Source organism: Podarcis gaigeae (assembly GCF_964106915.1).
Source record: "Podarcis gaigeae genome assembly, chromosome: 13".
Lineage (NCBI taxonomy): Eukaryota > Metazoa > Chordata > Lepidosauria > Squamata > Lacertidae > Podarcis > Podarcis gaigeae.
In genome coordinates this window covers 3,704,789-3,726,500 of record NC_139689.1, presented here as the reverse complement: position 1 = coordinate 3,726,500, position 21,712 = coordinate 3,704,789, and the positions used below count along the sequence as shown (strand labels likewise).

Genomic DNA, 21,712 nt, shown 5'->3' with positions numbered 1-21,712 from the left:
AGGGGCGGGGGGAAAAGAAGGGACCGTCACGTGGCGCGGCGGCGACACCGCCTTCCCGTCACGTCTGTTTATGCCTAGTGGGAGGAGGACGACGACGGGGGAGTGGAACGTGATGACGTAGGGACGCGCCGGGAAACGCTGCCGCTGCGCGAGGGGAGTCTCGCGCCGCGCTCCCCGCCTGCCCTCTCTCCCCCCCGCCCCTCCGCCTCCTCCGAACGTTCTCTCCCCGCCTCCTCCCACGTCGGCCGTTTTCTGCCCGTCTGGCGGCGCGCGGGAGCTGATTGGTGGGCGGGGCGGGCGGGCGCGCGGTTGCCATGGCGCTGGCGGCGGGCCCCGGGCCTGGCTGTGGCGGCGGCGGGGCGGCGGCGGGGGCAGCGATGCCGGGGGCGGCTTCGGGGCCGGCGGCGGGCGAGACGAAGGTGATTTACCACCTGGACGAGGAGGAGACGCCCTACCTGGTCAAGATCCCCGTCCCGGCCGAGCGCATCACCCTGGGCCACGTCAAGGCGGCCCTCGCCCGGCCGGGAGCCAAGTACTTCTTCAAGAGCATGGACCAGGACTTCGGGTACGAGACCCCGGAGAGAGAGAGAGAGAGAGAGAGGAAGGGCCCGCCGGCCTCCCCGCGCGAAAGGAGAGAGAGAGAGACCTCGAGGGGAAGGGACCCAGGCGTCCGAGAGAGAGATCCTCAGCTCCTAGGGACCCAGGCGTCCGAGAGAGGGAGAGGCACGCCCTCCCCCTCAGCTCCTGGGGACCCAGGCGTCCGAGAGAGGGAGAGCTCTGCATGCCCGCCCCCTCAGCTCCTGGGGACCCAGGCGTCCGAGAGAGGGAGAGCTCTGCATGCCCGTCCTCTCAGCTCCTGGGGACCCAGGCGTCCGAGCGAGGGAGAGGCACGCCCACCCCCTCAGCTCCAAGGGACCCAGGCGTCCGAGCGAGGGAAAGGCACGCCCTCCCCCTCAGCTCCTGGGGACCCAGGCGTCCGAGAGAGGGAGAGCTCTGCATGCCCGTCCTCTCAGCTCCTGGGGACCCAGGCGTCCGAGCGAGGGAGAGGCATGCCCACCCCCTCAGCTCCAAGGGACCCAGGCGTCCGAGCGAGGGAAAGGCACGCCCACCCGGGAGAGGCACGCCCGTTCCCTCAGCTCCTGGGGACCCAGGTGTCCGAGGGAGGGAGAGGCATGCCGATCCCCTCAGCTCCTTGGGACCCAGGCGTCCTGGCACACCTTTGTGGTCACCCAGGTGCTTTGGAGAAAGCCCTCCCCTCACACCATAGGAGCAAATGCACCAACAAAATTTCCCATCCAAGAGCTGAGCGCCCACGCATTTCTGTGCCAGGGTCGAGGGGCCAACCTGGCCCTCCTGCCTCACACCAGAGGACCCTGAGAAAGGGGCTCTGATGTTCTTGAGGAGGGTCTCCTTGCCCTCCTTAAGGGGTCTGGGAGACAGCCCTGCCCTCGGCCACACACTTCGCAGAGACACCAGGCACCTGGGGAGAAAGGACACCCAGGAACCCGCCTTTCATTGCATCCTGCTAGTGGTCCATCTAGCTCAGTAGGGTCAGCACTGACTGGCAGTAACTGCCAGGAGACGTTCCCAGGTTTACCTGGAGATGCTGCCGTGGGTTGACCTTTGGCAGTGAAATTAGATGCTCCTACCGCTGAGATGTGGCCCTTCCACAGAAAGGGAACCAGGCCTCTGGGAGGCAGGATCCACCCCATCTCCCCCCACCCTCCCACAGGCACCCAGAGCACACCCTTTCTGCACTTTGGGGTGCTTGGAGTAGCTTCCCTCTGCTTCATAGTTGGGAGTACCAGGGGCCACAAGCATCTACAGTGGTACCTCGGGTTACATACGCTTCAGGTTACAGCCTCCGCTAACCCAGAAATGGTGCTTCAGGTTAAGAACTTTGCTTCAGGATGAGAACAGAAATCGTGCTCTGGCGGCAGCAGGAGGCCCCATTAGCTAAAGTGGTGCTTCAGGTTAAGAACAGTTTCAGGTTAAGTACGGACCTCCAGAACGAATTAAGTTCTTAACCCAAGGTACCACTGTAGTCGCTTCTTGCTCCTCGGAAGCCCCCTTTCCTGATTCCCTTTTCTCTTCCTTCTGCTTGAAGGGTTGTGAAGGAGGAGATCTCCGATGACAACGCAAAGCTCCCTTGCTTCAATGGCAGAGTCGTTTCCTGGGTATGAAGTTGGCACATCGTCTCGCTGTGGTCACCCTCCCTAGCCTAGACCTAACTGTGGGCTGGCTTTAGGCCACAGGTCTGGGGTCTTGCTTTGGCTCTGGGTTCAACAGTGGAGGCCTCCTACCCTCAAGCCCTGCTTGTGAGCTTCCTGGAGACACCCGGCTGGCCTTCTCCTTTGCCACAGCCATGCTGGCTGCACCTGGTGGGGAGTTCTAGTCCAAAACATCTGGAGGGGCTTGTGGGAGGCCAGCCTAGCAGGAGCCTTTGGCCTCATCCAGCAGGGCCCATTTCCTCTACTTAAATTCCTGGCGTTTGGCTTCTGAGGGTTTATTTAGTTCCCAAACTGATGGTCAGTTTTTTGGGGGGTTAGGATGGGGGGTGATGACATGTTCCTCATTTTTCCTTCTCCTTTTCCCTGCCACAGCTTGTGTCTTCTGAGAACCCGCAGCCTGAGCTCCCTCCCCCTCCCCCTCCTCCCATAGAGGTACGACCAGAACCTTCGCCACCTCCGCCGCCACTTCCTCCGTTGCCCGTGGAGCGGACTAGTGGCATTGGGGATTCCCGACCCCCTTCCTTCCAGTGAGTAAGGGGAGACTGAACGTGGGCTTTTGGGTTTCCCGCTGGGTGGGTGTGCAGTGTTTCTGAGTACCATTTGCTGGAAACCACAGGGAGAGTGCTCTTGTTCTCAAGTCCTGCTTGCAGGTTTCCCATAATAAGCTTCTGGTTGGCCACTGTGAGAACAGGGTGCTGGACAAGATGGGTCATTGGCCTGATCCAGCAAGTTATTCCTATGTTCTTACAGTGTTTGGCTACTGCATGCTGCATAAATGGAAATTCTATTTATTAGATTTATACTTTGTCTTCCCCCAAAGGAGCCCAGATCATATATCTGTGTTCTTCAGGAAATTTCACAGAGCCAAGTTCACATTTTCTAATTCAGATTTATTAACAAGGCAACCAAATGTAGGTTGTAGTCAAACAGAACCATACAAACGTAAATTATACGTAATAACTATACAGCAATATAAGATCTTGGCCTGTACAATATATTATTGTTTTATTTGTTAAATTTGTATACCATCCTTAATCGAAAGATCACAGGGTGGTTCATAACATTAAAACACAACATGAGAACAAAAAAATACTTTATCCAATAGGTTTTTCTTTTCTGAGCCAAGCTTGAGGGGATGTATTTGAGGGTTTCCTGAATGAGGGACTTGGGGAGGTGCCCATTCTTAAACTCTGGTAGGTACTGTTGTGATACATTTCAGTGGTGGAGGCCCTTTCCCTGTCTTTGCAGCCCAAACATCTCCAGCAGCCACGAGAACCTGGACCACGAAACTGAGACTGAGTCCGTTGTGTCGCTGAGGCGGGAGCGGCCACGCCGCAGGGAGAGCATGGAGCACGGAGGTCAGTGGCCGCCTGGGAGCACAAACTCCGGGGTCTCTGTGGGCTGCAGGGGATGGGTGCATGTGTGTGCAGCGGCCATTTTGTGAGTCCACCTTACGCTTCTCTCCTTGCCTTTAAAATAATTAGGTGGGCACCGGCTAAACGGGCAGTCCCGCTTGGAGCGGCACCTGGCTGGGTACGAGAGCTCCTCCACCCTGCTGACCAGCGAACTTGAGACCACCAGCCTCTGTGACTCAGACGATGATGACACCATGAGCAGGTGAGGGGCAGAAATGGGCCGGCATTTTCGGTTGCAAGTAGCCAGTGGGTCCTTCCCCTTGGAAATGCTTCTCCTGGGATCTGCAAAGCCAGGAGCGCTCAGCTCCTGGCCCTGGGCAGTGTGGTTAGAGAGTCTGACTAGGAAGTGGGAGAGACCAGGGTTCAAATCGCCATTCACCCAGGGAATTCACTGGGTGACCTTGAGCCAGCCATCACCTCATAGCCTAGCCCAGGCTTCCTCAACCTCGGCCCTCCACATGTTTTTGGGCCTACAACTCCCATGATCCCTAGCTAGCAGGACCAGTGGTCAGGGATGATGGGAATTGTAGTCTCAAAACATCTAGAGGGCCAAGGTTGAGGAAGTCTGGCCTAGCCTTCCTCCCAGAGCTGTGCCTGATGCCAAGAAGATGAAAGATGGGATTTGCCTCACACCAGGCTGGGAAACGGCGAGAGGTGTCAAGGAAGAGCCCTGCTGTCTAGCGGGAGTGAAAACTTGCACTGTTCTGGCTGCTAAATACAGTCATACCTTGGAAGTCGAACAGAATCCATTTGGAAACCAAATCACGGCTTCTGATTGGCTTCATGAAGCTCCTGCAGCCAATCAGAAGCTTCGGAAGCCCCGTTGGACATTCGGGTTCCAAAAGAACATTCACAAACTGAAAGAATCACTTCTGGGTTTGTGGCGTTCGGGAGCCAAAACGTCCCAAGTTTCAGGGCATTCGGAGTCCAATGTACTGCTGTATGTCACTTGACTAAAGGAAGGAGTTTGCCTTGGCTGCATTAAGAATTGGGTGTGCAATCCTTGGTCCCACCTGTGTTTAAGCCTTTGGAAGGTTACCCCTTTGCTGTTGCAGGAGGGTCCATGATTCTCAGGTGTGCAGCAGCCCCTTCCTGCACACCAGGCTCATTTCTCAGTTTTGGGTGATGAGCTCTATTTGGGCTCCTGGGCTCTCTCTTGGCTAGATGTCCTCTTTTCGGCTTGAGCAATTTGCAGCAAGCCACCAAGAATGAATTTCTATGCCCCACAAATAACCCAGAGATGCATTTTAAATAAAAGGACACATTCTACTCATGTAAAAACATGCTAATTCCCAGACTGTCCATAGGCCAGATTTAGAAGGAGATTGGGCCGGATCTGGCCCCCGGGCCTTAGTTTGCCTACCCATGGGGTAGGCAAACCTCTTGGCAGAAGAGAACCCCCTTTTCGCTGGATGGCCTCCTGGCCGTAAGATCTTACCACGAGGATGCTGATAGCTAGAAGGTGGAAAGGAGGGACTTTGCCAACAAAACAAGAATGGCAGGTGAAAATGTTTGAATATGCGGAACTGACAAAAATGACAGGGAGAATTAGGAATCAAACAACCCAAAAGTTTAGTAAAGAAATGGGTTAATTATTGAGCATATTTAGAAAAACATAGTTCCCATACGAAACCTTTAACATGCTTTGACTAACGTTCGCAATATAATATGGCGTAAAGAATACAGACAACATATCTTGAGAGCCAGTGTGGTGTAGTGGTTAAGAGCGGTAGTCTCGTAATCTGGAGAACCGGGTTCGAGTCTCCACTCCTCCACATGCAGCTGCTGGGTGACTTTGGGCCAGTCACACTTCCTTGAAGTCTCTCAGCCCCACTCACCTCACAGAGTGTTTGTTGTGGGGGAGGAAGGGAAAGGAGAATGTTAGCCGCTTTGAGACTCCTGAAGGGGAGTGAAAGGCGGGATATCAAATCCAAACTCTTCTTCTTCTTCTTCATCTTAAGTTAATTGTTGTAATATAATGCAGTTATTGAGGAAACGAAGAACCCATGCTGAGATGGAGAAAAGGATGGAAGAACTTTATTTTATTTATATGAAACATTTATTTTTTTGGTAACATTTTGCTTTCGGTGTAACATATTTTTGCAAGTTGGTGGATGGTGTGTTTTCTTTTTACTTATGTGATGCAATAGTTAAATTCAATAAAATATACCGTATGTTTCAGTGTATAAGACTAGGTTTTTTCCTTTTAAAATAATGTCAAAAATTAGGGGGCATCTTATACACGGGGGCAACTGCCCGCATTTTCTTTAATCTGAGTCCCCCAAAATTGGAAAAATTGGGGGTGTCTTATAAATGGGGACGTCTTATAGATGGAAAAATGTGGTGTGTGTATATATATGGCAGTTGGGTCTCTCTCCCTCTCTTTCCTTGGCAGGTTCAGCAGCTCCACGGAGCAGAGCAGCGCTTCTCGCCTCCTCAAGCGCCACCGTAGGCGGCGGAAGCAGCGCCCGCCACGTCTCGAGCGGGTAGGTTGGCATGGGGGGTCTGCAGTGGCCATGTGGGTTGCTGTTCCACGGGTGATGGAGGAGGCAGGATCTCTTGTACTGCATGGAGGGGGAGAGGAATAAGCTTCTGGAAGAGTGGGGCTGATCCTCACTCTGATTCCCCCTTTGCTTGAGGGTTTCCAGCATGTGTCTTGTTGGTTTCTGTGCTGCAGTACATGGGCCGTTGGCCTGATCCTGCAACCAGGCTCTTCTGAGGTCCCTCTGCTCACTCCTTTCTTTCCCAACTCTTCTTTCAGACTTCGTCCTTCAGCAGCGTCACCGACTCGACCATGTCTCTCAACATCATCACCGTTACCCTGAACATGGGTAAGGGTAGTGCTTTTTTTCTGGGGGATGCATACCCCTAAACATTTTGTGAATCTAAGTTTGGTCTCATTGAAGGGCAGTATTTCAATACAGTGGTACTTTGGTTCTCAGACTTAATCTGTTCCGGAAGTCCGTTCCTAAACCAAAATGTTCCAAAACCAAGGCACGCTTTCCCATAGAAAGTAATGCAAAATGGATTAATTGGTTCCAGGCTTTTAAAAACAACCTCTAAAACAGCAATTTAACATGACTTTTGCTATCTAATGAGAACATTGAGCCATAAAATGAAAGCAATAAACAATGTACAGCAGTCACACAGTCAGTAGCTGAACTGGGTTCCATACAGTCACAGACACAATAGAGCCACAAAAATGCAAAAAAATTAGCAAAAACAGACAGACCTCAGCGTAACACTCAAAACGGAAGCATGGCACTCAAATCAGAAGGATAACACTCAAAACAAAAGTGTGGCACTCAAAACAGAAGTGTGACTCTCAAATCGGAAGCATAACCTCAAAACGGAGCACATTTGACTTCTGAAAAAAGTTTGCAAACCGGAACACTTGCTTCCAGGTTTGCAGTGTTTGGGTTCCAAGTTGTTTGAGAACCAAGGTACCACTGTATGAGTAGGAAAATGAGAGTACCCCTAAACATTTTTTTTAGAAAAAAAAGCCCTGGGTAAGGGAGCAGTTGAGGGGGGTGAGGTGAGAGAGAGAATTGAAATGGAAAAGGTTGAGTGGCCAAAATGGGGGATTGCAGAGGCAATGGAAGGCAGGGCTGTGCGTGTGAGAGAATCACTATAAGGGAGATTGTTGAAGTCTGTAGGCTGGCTAGCAGAACAGCAAAATGCCAGAATAGGCATTTTTAAGCAGAGTTCTTCTGGTGGGCATAGCATCTCTTCTCTACTTTTATGAGAAAGTAAGGCAGGAACCTGCCAGCGGGGTTTAAGGGATAGATCAGGGGTGAGGGAGCCTGTGTGCCACCCCAAGTTCGTTGGACTCTCAACTCCCACCAGCCCCTGCCAGCAGGGGCAGTGCTCAGGGTTGATGGGGGGGGGGATAACCACATCTGGCTCCTCTCACGTTGACTTGGGAGGTCCACCAACCCTCCTCTCCAGATCTGCCATCCTCAGTTTCTTCATTTATTACAGTGGTGTCAAGACTTTTTTCAAAGAGGACCAGATTTGATGAAGTGAAGGGCTGTGGGGGCCGACCAAAGTTGTTGACCTTTTGAACTTGTTGACCTTTTTTTAGGATTTTACCCCAAAATAAATAACATCCCTTCCCCACACTCACAACCTAAAGGCTATAGTAGTAGTAGTAGTAGTAGTAGTAGTAATAATAATAATAATAATTATTTTATTATTTATGCCCCGCTCATCTGGCTGGGCTTCCCCAGCTACTCTGGGGGGCTTCCCAAAAAAATATTAAAATACTGTAATACATCAAACATTAAAAGCTTCCCTAAACAGGGCTGCCTTCAGATGTCTTCTAAAAGTCTGGTAGTTGTTGTTCTCTTTGACATCTGGTGGGAGGGGTGCCCAAACAGTTTTCAAAGAGGGCCAGATTTGATGAAGTGAACATGCGTGAGGGCCGACCAAAGTTGTTGACCTTCTTTTAAGATTGAAGTTGTTGAGCTTCTTTTCGGTTGTTTGAAGTTGTTAAGGTTTTTTTTTTAGGATTTTACCCCAGGAAATAAACAGGGGCCAGATTAAACTGACCGGTGGGCCGGATTAGGCCCACAAAACAGACTTTGGACATGCCTGATTTATTAGAATCATTAGAAGGGACCCCAAGGGTCGTCCAGTCCAACTCCCTGCACTGCAGGAATCACAGCTAAAGAATGCCCGACAGGTTGCCATTCAGCCTCTGTTTCTAAACCTCCCGTGATCACCCACCACCTTCTAGTTAATTGCTGGACTTGACCTCCTTTATTCTCCCCCCGCCTTTTTCCTGAGCAGAAAAGTACAATTTCCTGGGCATCTCCATTGTGGGGCAAAGCAACGAGCGAGGAGACGGGGGCATCTACATTGGCTCCATCATGAAGGGCGGCGCGGTGGCAGCAGACGGACGGATCGAGCCCGGGGACATGCTGCTGCAGGTGAGCCTGGCGGCTGCGGGGGGGGGGGGAGAGAGGATGCTCCTCAAAGCCCTTGGGGAGCTTCCTTCCCGTTTTGGGGGGCTGAGGATGGGGAGAGAGCAGCGCCCCGGAGCCACAGCATCAAGCCGGCCTAGCAGTGCTTGTTTCTTCTCTGCCCCAGGTCAACGACATTAATTTTGAGAACATGAGCAACGACGACGCCGTGAGGGTCTTGCGGGAGATTGTCCACAAGCCGGGGTGAGTGGGCTTTTCCCCCGGGCACCCTCCAGAGCGCTGGGCTGCCTTGCGGGGCCAACCTTGAGCTCACGCTCGCCTTTCCTTTGCAGCCCGATTGTGCTGACAGTGGCCAAGTGCTGGGACCCCTCCCCGCAAGGCTATTTCACCCTGCCTAGAAGTAAGTGGCCGACACCTGTGTGTTCCCCCCCCCAAACCCCCGAGAGGCTTTGCTCTGATTCCACCAGACCAAAAAGGAGTGAAACGGACTTCCAAGCCATAGCAGGCCACAGGTCCCCCTGTCCCCCAAACCTAAGATGCTTTGCCAAACACCCAGGCAGAATTTGGGCTCTGGATCTGGAAATGTCCTGGTTCTAGGGCCTAGACTCTGGGATGGGGGAGAGCAGGGCAGGCCGGGAGCCTCGGTTCGCTGGGGAGTTTCCTAAGGCTTCTTCCCTGTCTGTGTTGCGTCCAGATGAGCCAATCCAGCCTATCGACCCAGCGGCTTGGGTCTCCCATTCAGCTGCCCTGACTGGGGCCTTTGCTGCCTACCCTGGGAGCAGTTCGATGAGCACCATCACCTCGGGGACCTCCGTCACTGAGACTGAACGTGAGTGACCCATATTGCTCTGCCCTGATTATTACCCGGGGGGTGGGGAGGAGGGAGAGGACAGGGGCAGAAGGAGGTATAAGCCCTCTTCTGAAAATCTCTGTGGCCCCTCTTTCAAGAAGCACTAGGTGTCGGCTGCTGGACCCCCAGTGGGAAACCCAGCGGCATATTTATTTAAAAGCAGTTAAAGGTAAAGAGTAAAGGGGACCCCTGACCATTAGGTCCAGTCGTGGCCGACTCTAGGGTTGCGGCTTTGTTGGCCGAGGGAGCAGACGTACAGCTTCTGGGTCATGTGGCCAGCAGGACTAAGCCACTTTTGGCGAACCAGAGCAGCGCATGGAAATGCCATTTACCTTCCTGCTGGAGCGGTACCTATTTATCTACTTGCACTTTGACGGGCTTTCAAACAGCTAGGTGGGCAGGAGCAGGGAATGAGCAACAGGAGCTCACCCCGTTGCGGGGATTCGTACTGCCGACCTTTTGATCAGCAAGTCCTAGGCTCTGTGGTTTAACCCACAGTGCCACCCATCCCTTAAAAGCAGTTACAAAGCGCTAAATATTTTTTTAAAAAAACCTAAGCAGTATATAATATAGAAGAGCAAACAGTATTATTTGAGTAAAAATTCAATCTAAATCCAATAAATCAGTGGTATGAAGCATATTTAAAAGGATAGAGATGCTAATACAGTGGTACCATGGTTTAAGAACAGCTTAGTTTATGAGCAGCTTGGATTAAGAACACTGCAAACCCAGAAGTAGGTGTTTTGGTTTGTGAACTTTGCCTTGGAATAAGAACATGTTTCGCTTCCTGTTGAGTGTGTTCCATTTGTAAATTGGGTCCCCCGCTGCTATGGGAAAGCACGCCTTAGAACGGACTTCCAGAACAGTTTAAGTTCGTAAACTGAGGTACCACTGTAACAGAATCCAGGCATATAAAGCAGTTTAGTCTTATGGGTCTGGGAAAGCAAAAAGGCCAGTCTTTACAAGATGGCTGAAGCAACGGATGTTTTGCTGCTTTGCGTATGAGAAGGACTTTCTGGTGGAAATGGCCCTTCTTTGGGTCACCACCTTATGATATTCTGCTGGATGTGATGCTGCGAGCAAAATTTGCCCAGGCAATCCAAGACTTTTGTCCGGGGGCAGGCAGCCTTTGGGTCACTTGGCCCAGGTTTTTGGGTTAGTAAGGTTATTAGCCCTGAGGCCTGAATGTTGGAAGATTCAAAAGAGATAAATGAGTATTTGATAAACTATGGAACTCATTCCAGCAGAGGCAATGATAGCCACGAACAGGACTCTCAGTGGCTGTAGCCAGGATGGCTGTGCTTTGCCTCCACAGTTACTGAAAAATGCAGGAGGAGAGTGTGTTTTTTCTTGTTCTTTCACAGTGTTTTTATATGCAGGATTATCTTAAGTCTCCCATCTCACTCCCTTGTTTCTGGGTCATTCGCACCAATTGTCTCATTTGTCTTGCACATCCACAGAAGATCCCAGGATCTGAGCATTTTTCACACCTTTCCCTCAACATTATTTCTTTCTCCCCCCCTCCCCCCCAAATACATTTAATTGAGTGTTAATAATGCCAGGCAGTTACAGAAAAAAAGAGAAGTGAAAGAAAAAGGAGTTTTTAAAAAACCCTTAGTCGTCACAATTGTCAATAAAGAAAGAGTTCAGCTCTGCAATTTACTGAGTCGGTGGTAGAACATTCCAAGAGGGAAGGGGCATTGTGGCCCATGATTTTTACAAAGAGCTCCATAGTCTGAATCATAACGATTTCAATATTTTTATTTTAAAATATATATAGAAAAAGTAGACACTCTGATAGATCTGTGGGACTTGAGCTGCTGCGTTTGCTGTTTGGTCTGATTTTATTTTATATGTCAAGAAGACAATCTGGAGCACATTGGCCCCTGGGGGCACTTTTAGCTGCTGCAGAAAAATGATGCCTCAGCTCCCCTGGGGGAAACCTCGCTCGGGATCTCGCATCCCAGGGAGTTTGACGCAGGTCTCTCTTTCCCTTTTCCCCCGTCGTCCCACATTCAGGCTTTGACGACTTCAACCTGTCCATCCACACCGACATGGCCTCTGTCACCAAGGCCATGGCTTCCCCAGAGTCGGGGCTGGAGGTCCGTGACCGCATGTGGCTGAAGATCACCATCCCCAATGCTTTCCTAGGTACCGTGCTGAGGAGCGGGGCAGGCGGGAGGGTGGAAAGGCGGCAGGGAGCGGGATTCGCCTCCCCAGGCCCTGAAGCGAGGGACCCATGCGGCCCTCCGTGGCAGCCTCGCTGGCCCCCTGGCTCTGTCCCTCACCCCTGTCGCCCACCCCTCCCAGGCTCGGATGTGGTGGACTGGCTGTACCACCACGTAGAGGGCTTCCAGGACCGCCGAGAGGCCCGCAAGTACGCTAGCAACCTCCTGAAGGCTGGCTTCATCCGCCACACGGTCAACAAGATCACCTTCTCTGAGCAGTGCTACTACATCTTCGGAGACTTCAGCGGCTGCGAAAACTGTAAGGAGGAAAAAGCTTTGCTCAGAACTGTAGCTCTGCTCCAGCCTTCCCCAAGCTCTGTCTTCCTTCCTTCCTTCCTTCCTTCCTTCCTTTCTCCTCCTCCTTTTCTTTTTCTTTCTCTCTCTCTCTGTTCTGAATTACAACTCCCATCATCCCCAACCCATGTGGATGTATAGCAATGCACCTGTTGGAAGTTGTAGTCAAAAACACCTGGAACCAAAAGCAAGAGGCATTCCCCACATTGCTATGGGAGCGCAGCGGTGAAGGTTGCTTGGAGTGCAAGGGAACAGGGTCCAGGCATGTTCAGAGGCACCCTGTTCTGAATTCCTTCAAACAGGTTCTGGCCATTCAACCTAGATGGGCCTCAGCCCAAGAGAAGAGATGATTAAGGCAATAATAATAATAATAATAATAATAATAATAATAATAATAATAATAATACTGTAATAGTAATACTATAATAGTAATACTATAATATTACTATTGTGTATCTGAAGAAGTGTGCATGCACACGAAAGCTCATACCTAGAACTAACTTAGTTGGTCTTTAAGGTGCTACTGGAAGGATTTTTTTTATTTTGTTTTTAGTAATACTATAATAGTAATAGTAGTAACAACAACAACAACAACAACAATAAATTTTATTTGTACCCCGCCCTCCGCAGCCCAGGCTCAGGGTGGCTAACATCAGGTATAAAAACAATTGATTAAAATACAGCTTAAAAACAAGATTAAAGTACAACATTAAAATGCAGCCTCATTTCAGTAGAAACTCAAATCAAAAACTTTTTGGGGATGAAAACGTCAAATCTTCACCAAGGCCAGCTATCCAGACTGGGCCAGAAAAAAGCCAGGGAAGTCCCCAAATAGGAGGGGAAAGAGAAAGGAAAAAGGAAAGAGGACGAAGGGATCAAGTTGATTCCAAGCCAAAGGCCAGACGGAACAACTCTGTCTTACAGGCCCTGCGGAAAGAAATCAGATCCTGCAGGGCCCTGGTCTCATGAGACAAGGGATGGAAACATCTGGGCTGGCGGGGGCTGGTGGGAGTTGTTGTCGAAAACATCTGGAGGGTGCCAGCTTTGGGGAGGGGGGCAAGGAGGCCGCTCTGTTCTCCGTTTGCTGGATTTCACACCCGCACTGTCTGCCTGCCTGACCTGCTTGAAGCTTTCAGGTTGGCCTCTGCCTTGTTGCCGAAAGCCCTGAAGCTGGTCACAGCCATGGACTTTGTTGAATTTTCCGTGTGCTCCATCCCATAGTTTGCCAGGCTGTGGAATACAAACGCACACTAAATTGCACTGCTGAATTAGACCACATGGTCAGTCCGAGCCAGCTCAGCTGAGATGGTCTTGGGTTCCTCCTAGGCAGGCTGTAACATGGGAGAGTCCTGAGGAGGAGAATAACACAGGTTGTTTTAGTTGCTAAATCATTCCCTCTGCCCTGTGTAATTGTCTTCAGGAATGATCTGTACCTCATTCCTTTCCATTCCACCTTAAAAAAAATATATATATTAGTTTTTCATTTACAACAATCCAATAATAGCCTCATTACAGTGGTGCCCCGCAAGACAAACGCCTCACAAGACGGAAAACTGATTTCAATTACATTCCTGTCATAATAGTAATCCTTTATACAACAGCTGCAATATTCATAACTTCTGTTCTTGTTTCAGTTACAGATAGGTAGCCGTGTTGGTCTGCCATAGTCAAAACAAAATTAAAAAAATTCCTTCCAGTAGCACCTTAAAGACCAACTAAGTTAGTTCTAGGTATGAGCTTTCGTGTGCATGCACACTTCTTCAGATACACTGAAACAGAAGTCACCAGACCCTTCTATATAGTGAGAAGGTGGGGAGGGGTATTACTCAGAAGGGTGGTGGGAATGGGTGATTGGCAGATGGCTGTGATGAGCCTGTTGACGACTCTTAACGACTGCAATAGGTCTTACAGGAAAAAGCAAGGGGTGAGAAGGTGAAAAATGGCTTTGTCATGTATAATGAGATAAGAATCCAATGTCTTTGTTCAGACCAGGTCTCTCCATGGTTTTAAGTTTGGTAATAAGTTGCAATTCAGCAGCTTCTCTTTCCAGTCTATTTCTGAAATTCTTTTGTAATAGAACAGCTACTTTGAGATCTTGTATAGAATGTCCTGGGAGATTGAAGTGTTCTCCTACTGGTTTCTCTGTCTTGTGATTCCTGATGTCAGATTTATGTCCGTACATAATAAGTTGCTGGCCAGCAGCCAGCCTCTTTACATTTTCTCCACTTGGGTGGACTCCTCATTCCCGGTTTCCTCTTCCTCCTCCAGACATGGCCAACCTCTCCCTCAACGACAACGATGGCTCCAGCGGTGCCTCCGACCAGGACACCCTGGCCCCGCTCCCCTTGCCGGGCGCCACCCCCTGGCCTCTGATGCCCACCTTCTCCTACCAGTACCCGGCGCCCCACCCCTACAGCCCCCAGCCCCCGCCTTACCATGAGCTCTCTTCCTACAGCTACGGCATGGGGAGTGCCGGCAGCCAGCACAGCGAAGGTACGGGGGGGGGGGGCAGCCCTGGATCTCGTCTGGCCCTTTTATTGTGTTGGCAAATGGCCCTCGCTCAGAATCATAGGAGAGTTGGAAGGGCCATCTAGCCCAAGGGCCATCTAGCCTCAGCCTCAGCAATGCAGGCATCTTTTGGTCAACATGGGGCTCAAACTCTCCACCCTGAGATTAAGAGTGTCAGGCTCTTCCGACTGCTGTATTGGGGTATCAGGGCTGCGGGCTGGCCAGTGGAAGCTGTTGGGTCCCCCACTTGGGACAAGCAGTTCCCAGCCTTGCATGATGCCCAGGCACAAGCAGGGCCCTTCAGGATTCGCTGGATGAGTGAGTGAAGGCCCTGTGTGAGTGTCTGGAGGCGGTTGGCTAACAGATTGAGGTTGAATCCTGACAAGACAGAAGTGCTGTTTTGGGGGGACAGGGGTGTGTGGGTGTGTGGAGGATTCCCTGGTCCTGAATGGGGCAACTGTGCCCCTGAAGGACCGGGTGCGCAGCCTGGGAATTATTCTGGACTCACAGCTGTCCATGGAGACTCAGGTCAAATCTGTGTCAAGGGCAGCTGTCTGCTAGCTCCATCTAGTACGCAGGATGAGACCCTCCCTGCCCGTGGACTGTCTCTCCAGAGTAGCGCATGCTCTGGTTATCTCTCGCTTGGACTGCTGCCATATGCTCTATGTGGGGCTACCTTTGAAGGTGACCAGGAAACTGCAACTAATCCAGAATGCGGCAGCCAGACTGGGGACTGGGAGCGGCCGCCGAGACCACATAACACCCGTCTTGAAAGACCTACATTGGCTCCCAGGACGTTTCCGAGCACAAGTTAAAGTGTTGGTGCTGGCCTTGAAAGCCCTAAATGGCCTCAAAGGCCCAGTAGACATGAAGGAGCATCTCCACCCCCATCGTTCTGCCCGGATACTGAGGTCCAGCGCCGAGGGTCTTCTGGCAGTTCCCTCCCTGCGAGAAGTGAGGTTGCAGGGAACCAGGCAGAGGGCCTTCTTGGTAGTGGCATACCCTCCCATCAGATGTCAAGGAATTAAACAACTAGTTGACTTTTAGAAGACATCTGAAGGCAGCCTTCTTTAGGGACGTTTTTAATGTTTGATGTTTTGTCGTGTTTTTAATATTCCATTGGGAGGCGCACTCCATTGTTTCTTGAGACAGACTGCTGCCAACAACAACTAAGTATTATTATTAGAGAGTGGGTAAGCATTGCTTCCCCTGACTTACACGCCTCCTCTCTCCCTTCTTTTCTGCAGGCAGCCGGAGCAGTGGGTCAAACCGCAGTGATGGCGGTGGCGGTGGCGGTGGGGCCGGCCGAGGGGCCAGCAAGCCCAAGGAGGAGAAGGCGGGGGCCGACTCCAAGTCCGGCAGCGGCAGCGAGTCGGAGTACTCCATCCGCAGCGGCAGCCAGCGTGGCGGGGTGACGGTGGGGCCCTGCGGGGAGGGGTCTTCCCAGCGCAGCCAGCACAGCCTCCGTTCCCACCACTCCCTCCACGCGGCCTACGCTGCTCCCGGGGGCATCCCCCTGGCTTACAACCCCATGGTGGTCATGATGGTCCCGCCCCCCGCCCCGCCCTCAGCTGCTGCGGCCGCCACGGCCGTCCAGCCCCCCGGCGCCCCCCCAGTGCGCGACTTGGGCTCGGTGCCCCCCGAGCTCACGGCCAGCCGCCAGTCGTTCCACATGGCCATGGGGAACCCCAGCGAGTTCTTTGTCGACGTGATGTGAACTGAGGCTGGGGGGGGTCCCTGAGCCCCACCTTGCGCTCACCGCCGTGGCCTCCGTCCCCAGAGCCTTCCACAACCCTCTGACCTCTTGCCGGGGCTTAGTGGCCTCCCCCTCCCACACACATGCCACAAGAGAGCCTTTCGGATGGACCCAAACATTTGCTTCTTGCCGCCAGTTGGCACACGCTGTCGTCCTCCGACTCGGCCGGAAGCAATGTGGCCCCCATCCACTTCCGTGGCACCTCCGTGGCTCAGCTTAGGGCTCGCGTGACCCACGCCCGCCTTGCCAGCAATTTTTCCTTCACCAGCAGAACCGTTTGCCTTCATCCCGTGATGTCACACGTGGCTTCCGTGGCCACAGGAGATGGCTTGACGGGTCCTCTCTCGTTTAATTGCGTTCAGATGGCTCCGCCTTCCATATTGTGAGCCGTCTTTTTTTACCTTCTTTTTTTTAGTACCGTGGCTGGCTTGGCCACTTTTTAATCATGTGACTCAGGTCTCTAGAATCATGTGACCTCTGCCTCCTGTTTTGTATCTGCCTTGAACTGGTGTCCTCTGAATTTTGGCCTCCCTCAAGTTCCGTGGTCAGGTGGCTGCCTTGGAATGTCACATGACCCAGAGCAACGGCCCAGGACTTCCTGTCACATGACCTGATCTGTTCTATGGTTTTGTGAGCAGGTGAGTCTCGATGTCTCCGCTTCTTAGCGGAAGAGTAGATTCATTTGATCCCCATCCCTGCACCCCACTTGATCCCAAAAAACCCGGTGTCAATGAAGTGCTCATTTTGTTTTGTGCTGTTACTTTTTTTTCTATTAAAGAGGAAACTTTCTTAATTTTTTTTATTCATGTTTTTGGAGTTAAGATGGTTCATTTTTTTAAAAAAAAAAACCCTTCCTTTTGTATAAAAGTCTCCCCCCTGCCCGAGATCTCATTTTTACACTAACCCCCCCCCCAAACGTGAGATCGTTCTTTTGGTTTTTTTTATTGTGTTTTTCTAACACTACAACTCTTTGTGTTTTGAAGGGTTTACAACCAAAGTGTCACTGGCGACGTTTGATTCCAGGGTCGCTGCCAGAATTGTGCTCTTTGCCCTGTTTGTAATAGAAAATGTGTTTCTTTCCTTCGCAGCCTGTTGCTGTTTCAGCTGCTAATGTTTTCCATCCCGTGTGGGGGGCGGAGGCAACTTGAGGCAAAACCCCAACATCCTTTGCCCCCTGTTTCAATCCCAGGGAAAGACCAGGCCATTGATGTGGGATAGGAGTCCTTTTGGTTCTAGGGCACAGAGTTCAGATTCCATCTTCAGGCTGTACATAATAATTACCATATTTTTTGCTCTATAAGACTCACTTTTCCCCTCGTCTTATGGAGCGAATGCAGGCTGCGCAGCTATCACAGGAGCCAGAACAGCAAGAGGGATTGCTGCTTTCACTGCGCAGCGATCCCTCTTGCTGTTCTGGCTTCTGAGATTCAGAATATTTTTTTCCTTGTTTTCCTCCTCCAAAAACGAGGTGCGTCGTGTGGTCTGGTGCGTCTTATAGAGCGAAAAATACGGTATTTTGTTGGCAGCGGAGAATGGATCCTTTCTGCCAGCGAAAGGAGGAATACATTCTCTGTCATACAAAGGGGGAACTCTTGGATCTAGGCCTGTATGGACCTCTTGTGTGCGACACTTTTGGGGGAACACAGCTCAGGACTGAAATGCGTCTGTTTTGCTCACAGACGTGTCCCTCCCCCCCAGCCCTTAAAATTCTTTTTAGAGAGAGAATTCGGTTTTGAAGCCTCTCCACTGGGCAGGATCTTCAGGCTTATAGTCCACCCTTTACCTTGCGATGTAGGTGGGCAGGAGAACAAACCCCAAAGAATTTTCACCTGCAAATTGTCGCAGTAAGCCCCAAAACCAGGTTTTGTGCGGCCCGGGCAGATTGTGCCTGCTTTGCTCCTTCCCTCTGGAGCTGGGGAGAAAGAAACCACAATTCCTGCCTTAGTATTATGTCCGACTCCAGAGATTGTAGTCTCTCTAGCATTGCCATATCGTAAGAGCAAAAAAGAGAACAGTCCAAGCCGCTGCCAGCCCGAGCTGGGGAAATAGGCATGCAGTTGCGGGTGTGCAGAGCCCCCTCCCCCCCAAAAAATACCTGGACATTGCCTTTAAAATGTAAAAATCCGGATGGGCATGTTAGCCCCCCAAAAGAGGGCATAACCGGGTTTTCCCGGACATATGGCAACCCTACTCTAGGGCCAAATAAGCTGCCATCCCCTAAGCCAGGAATCTTCATTTTTTTTTTAATCGCAGGAGCGAATTGGGCTCATGCAAAGTAAAGGCCTGGTTTTGTGGCTTTTGGAACACGTGAGTGAATCGGGGGGGGGGGGGGATATTTTGGGATTCAGGGCCTTTCTAACTAGGGACGCCCAGGATAAGAGCTGAGAGCCGAGATTCCTCGACGCTTCCATCCTCCTGGTTTCAGAAGCCAGGCCAGGGACTCTTGCAGAACACAACCTTTTCCTCACCTGGATGGGAAGGTGGTTCGGCCGGCTACGCTGCGCCTCTCAGTTTCCACACCCAAGCGCAGAGCGTGGATGTTGAAATTTGCCTCTTGTTACCTCCTGAGCGGTGCAGGTAGTATGTTGGTCTCGCTTCCTGCGCTCTCTCTCTTTTAACTCTCCTGTCGCTGCGCCTTCCAGAGTTGTAGCAATTCTATCCCCTGAATCCTGCAGAGTCTCATCCGGGGAAGAAGGGAAAAAGTGGAAGGGAGGAGGAAAGGGATTCAATGCCCCCACCCCACCCCGATTTGCCTCCCTCCCCAAACAGGGTACGAACTTCCTCTTCAATGGTGCTACTTCCTTCCCGCCTGCACGTTCCTGCGAGTCTTTGTCTCTAGGTTGCAGCAGGAGACACCCCCCTAGGGATTGGGGCCCCTCTCCAGTATTTAGCCCTCCCCTCTCTCTAGGGGCCTGGGTGTGTGTGTGCGTGCGTGTGATCGGTAGCAGATAACTATTTTGTAATAACATATTTATTTTTTAGCTCTTTTGTGTACAAAAAAAAAACCACCATTCAGTAATAATTAAAAAAACAACCAAATAAAACCCAAGTGTGTCAACTTGTGCGTTTTGTTTACGTGATGCTCGAAGGGGTTTTTTTGGGGGGTGGGGGGTAAACTTGGATGGCAAGATTTTGAATTGGTGCTTTAGGCATCTTGCAGTTCTTTGGCAAAAACCGGTCTTCGATACTCAAGGTCAGGGGTCAGCAAACTTTTTCAGCAGGGGGCCAGTCCACTGTCTCTTAGACCTTGTGGGGGGCCAGACTATCTATCTATCTATCTATCTATCTATCTATCTATCTATCTATCTATCTATCTATCACAAATTCCTATGCCCCACAAATAACCCAGAGATGCATTTTAAATAAAAGCACACATTCAACTCATGTAAAAGCAAAAGTTTGGGGGAGGGGAGTCCAGGGTGGCTATGGATTAAATTTATGCTGCGTGGGAATGTTTTTTTTTTCTTTCCCCTGCCAACTGGAAAGTAACAGAAACCCCAACATTCCTGCTGCGGAATAGATAGGTCCCTTCACACTCCAGTCATTTCCTACCAAATTCTGCATGCAAATAGCGCAGGAGCATTTCCCCAAATCAAGAATGCTTTGCCCTCCTTAAATATATTCCAGGCAAGGTTGGCAGCAAGGAATGGGAGAAGATACTTTCTAACAGCACAAGGCAAGGTAAATAATGGAACAATTTCAAATGGGATGTTTTGCTGGCAGCAGAATGGAGGACCTTGCTTCTTCGGAGCGGCTACAGACTTAAGAGAAAATGAGATTGTCCCATGATATTGGGGGGGGGGGGGTTCATGCAGATTTTGCCTCCTCTATTTGTCCCACAAGATAAACTTGCGGTTAAATTAGAAGAGTCACGCAAGGCAGAATCTGGCCCTACAGGTATCGCTAGACTACAATTCCCATCGTCCCTGGCTATTGGACATGTCAGTTGGAGCTGATGCGAACTAGTTTCCTCCCAATAGCTGCCTGGAAGAAGCAGGCCACCCCTTGCAGGTTGATAGGCGGTGGGCACTCTGCACGGGCTCAGTGGCACCATGGTTTATGGCTGCATCCGGCCAAGACAAACCAGGATCTGAGCCAGAAAGACGGGGCACGCCAAGTGAAGCGAGAACGCCCTTGTTTAAATTCTGCTTCTTTCTTGCCTTGGGACCCCAACATTATTCTTCAGACTGGGCTGTGGACCTCGCTTTCTGTGGCCTAGAAACCCCTTGAGCCCTAATCCCCTTGCTTGGTTGTTGGGGAGGGCGGGAACTGGGCAGCCTGCCAGGGAGACCCCTGTTCCCCTCTGCACATGGACAGATGCACCCCTGGCTACAGCTTTAAATTAACCAGCATGGCGCATTGGTTAGAGTGTCGGACTAGGACCTTGAAGACCAGGTTTCAAATCCTGACTGGTTGACCATCGGCCAGTCGCCGCTTGTCTCAGCTTAACCTACCTCACAGGGTGGTTGTGGGGAGTAAAATTAGCGGGGCGGAGAACCATCCATGCCACCTGGATCTCCCTGAAAGAGAAAAGATGGTGTAATAAACATAAATCTGCTCTTATTCCCTTAATGGGGGACACAAGAGCCCTTATAGAGTCCTTTGTAGGTTCTCCATTGATTGGAGAAATTGACAGAGGCCAACCAGAGAATATTGAGAAGCATTGTTTACCTCCTGTCTGGCAGGTGACCTGTTAATGGTCACTTGATCGGATTGCCTGAGGAGCCTGGCCAGTCTTTTGAAATGACAAATACTTATTCCTGAGCCAGGTCACAGGCTCACTCTATTCATACACAGACATACCCTTAAGACAGGATTTGTCTTAAACCGAAAAGACAATGGGGAGGCTTTTCCATTTTCCTTCGACCTTGCAGAGAAATATTTGAGGTCAGTTTGGGAGGGACAAAATGGTTTCAGGACTTTTTCCTGTGGGGTTTCAGACATGTGGTTTATATATTCAGTTATGAACATTTTTATATACTGTGTGTGTGTGTGTGTGTGTGTGTGTGTATATACACAGTGTGTGTGTATATATATATGTGTGTGTGTGTGTGTGTACACACACACACGACCTTAAATTTTTTATTTCAGTGGGGCACTAATACAATAAAGCAGTGTTTTTTTTCTGGGGGGTACGCAGGGGTACACACACCTCTAAAAATTTTCTGAATCTAAGTTTGGCCTCATTGAGGGGCATAATTTCAATATGAGTAGGAAAATGAGACATTGGGGGGGGGGGAAGCACTGCAGTAAAGGAATAAATGCACCCCGGGGTGCAACAGCCCTGGATTAGCAGGGGGAAGAAATGCACTTTGCATATGCTCAGGGCAGGCCAACTCTCTCCAACCCCCCCCCCCCCAAAAAAAAACATGCTTTCTTCCTCTGCTGGCCTGGAAAGGAAAGCCACGTCTCCATGGGGGAAGAAAACTACAACTCCCAGCATGCCCCGGGGCCATGGGTGGGGCAGGAAGTAATTAGCCCTATTCCCCCCCCCCCACATACACA

At 50.9% G+C, this 21,712-nt stretch overlaps 1 protein-coding gene across 1 annotated transcript; it reads left to right on the top strand.

The window, feature by feature from the left end:
* Positions 1-366: 366 nt before the first annotated feature.
* Positions 367-16,994, top strand: DVL2 (dishevelled segment polarity protein 2). Its single transcript, XM_083706689.1, has 15 exons — positions 367-565; positions 2,108-2,177; positions 2,604-2,758; positions 3,480-3,589; positions 3,716-3,848; positions 6,042-6,132; positions 6,408-6,477; positions 8,438-8,577; positions 8,738-8,814; positions 8,904-8,971; positions 9,266-9,400; positions 11,441-11,572; positions 11,732-11,908; positions 14,212-14,436; positions 15,699-16,994. The coding sequence occupies exons 1-15, from the start codon at positions 378-380 to the stop codon at positions 16,166-16,168; spliced, it is 2,241 nt and encodes a 746-aa protein (XP_083562815.1). The 5' UTR covers positions 367-377; the 3' UTR covers positions 16,169-16,994.
* The last annotated feature ends 4,718 nt before the right edge of the window (positions 16,995-21,712 follow it).

Coding starts and splice junctions, on each gene's coding strand:
- DVL2 (XM_083706689.1), top strand. CDS start 378: ATGCCGGGGGCGGCTTCGGGGCCGGCGGCGGGCGAGACGAAGGTGATT. Junction 8,578..8,737: donor CCGGGGACATGCTGCTGCAG/GTGAGCCTGGCG, acceptor TCTCTGCCCCAG/GTCAACGACATTAATTTTGA. Junction 9,401..11,440: donor CTCCGTCACTGAGACTGAAC/GTGAGTGACCCA, acceptor TCCCACATTCAG/GCTTTGACGACTTCAACCTG.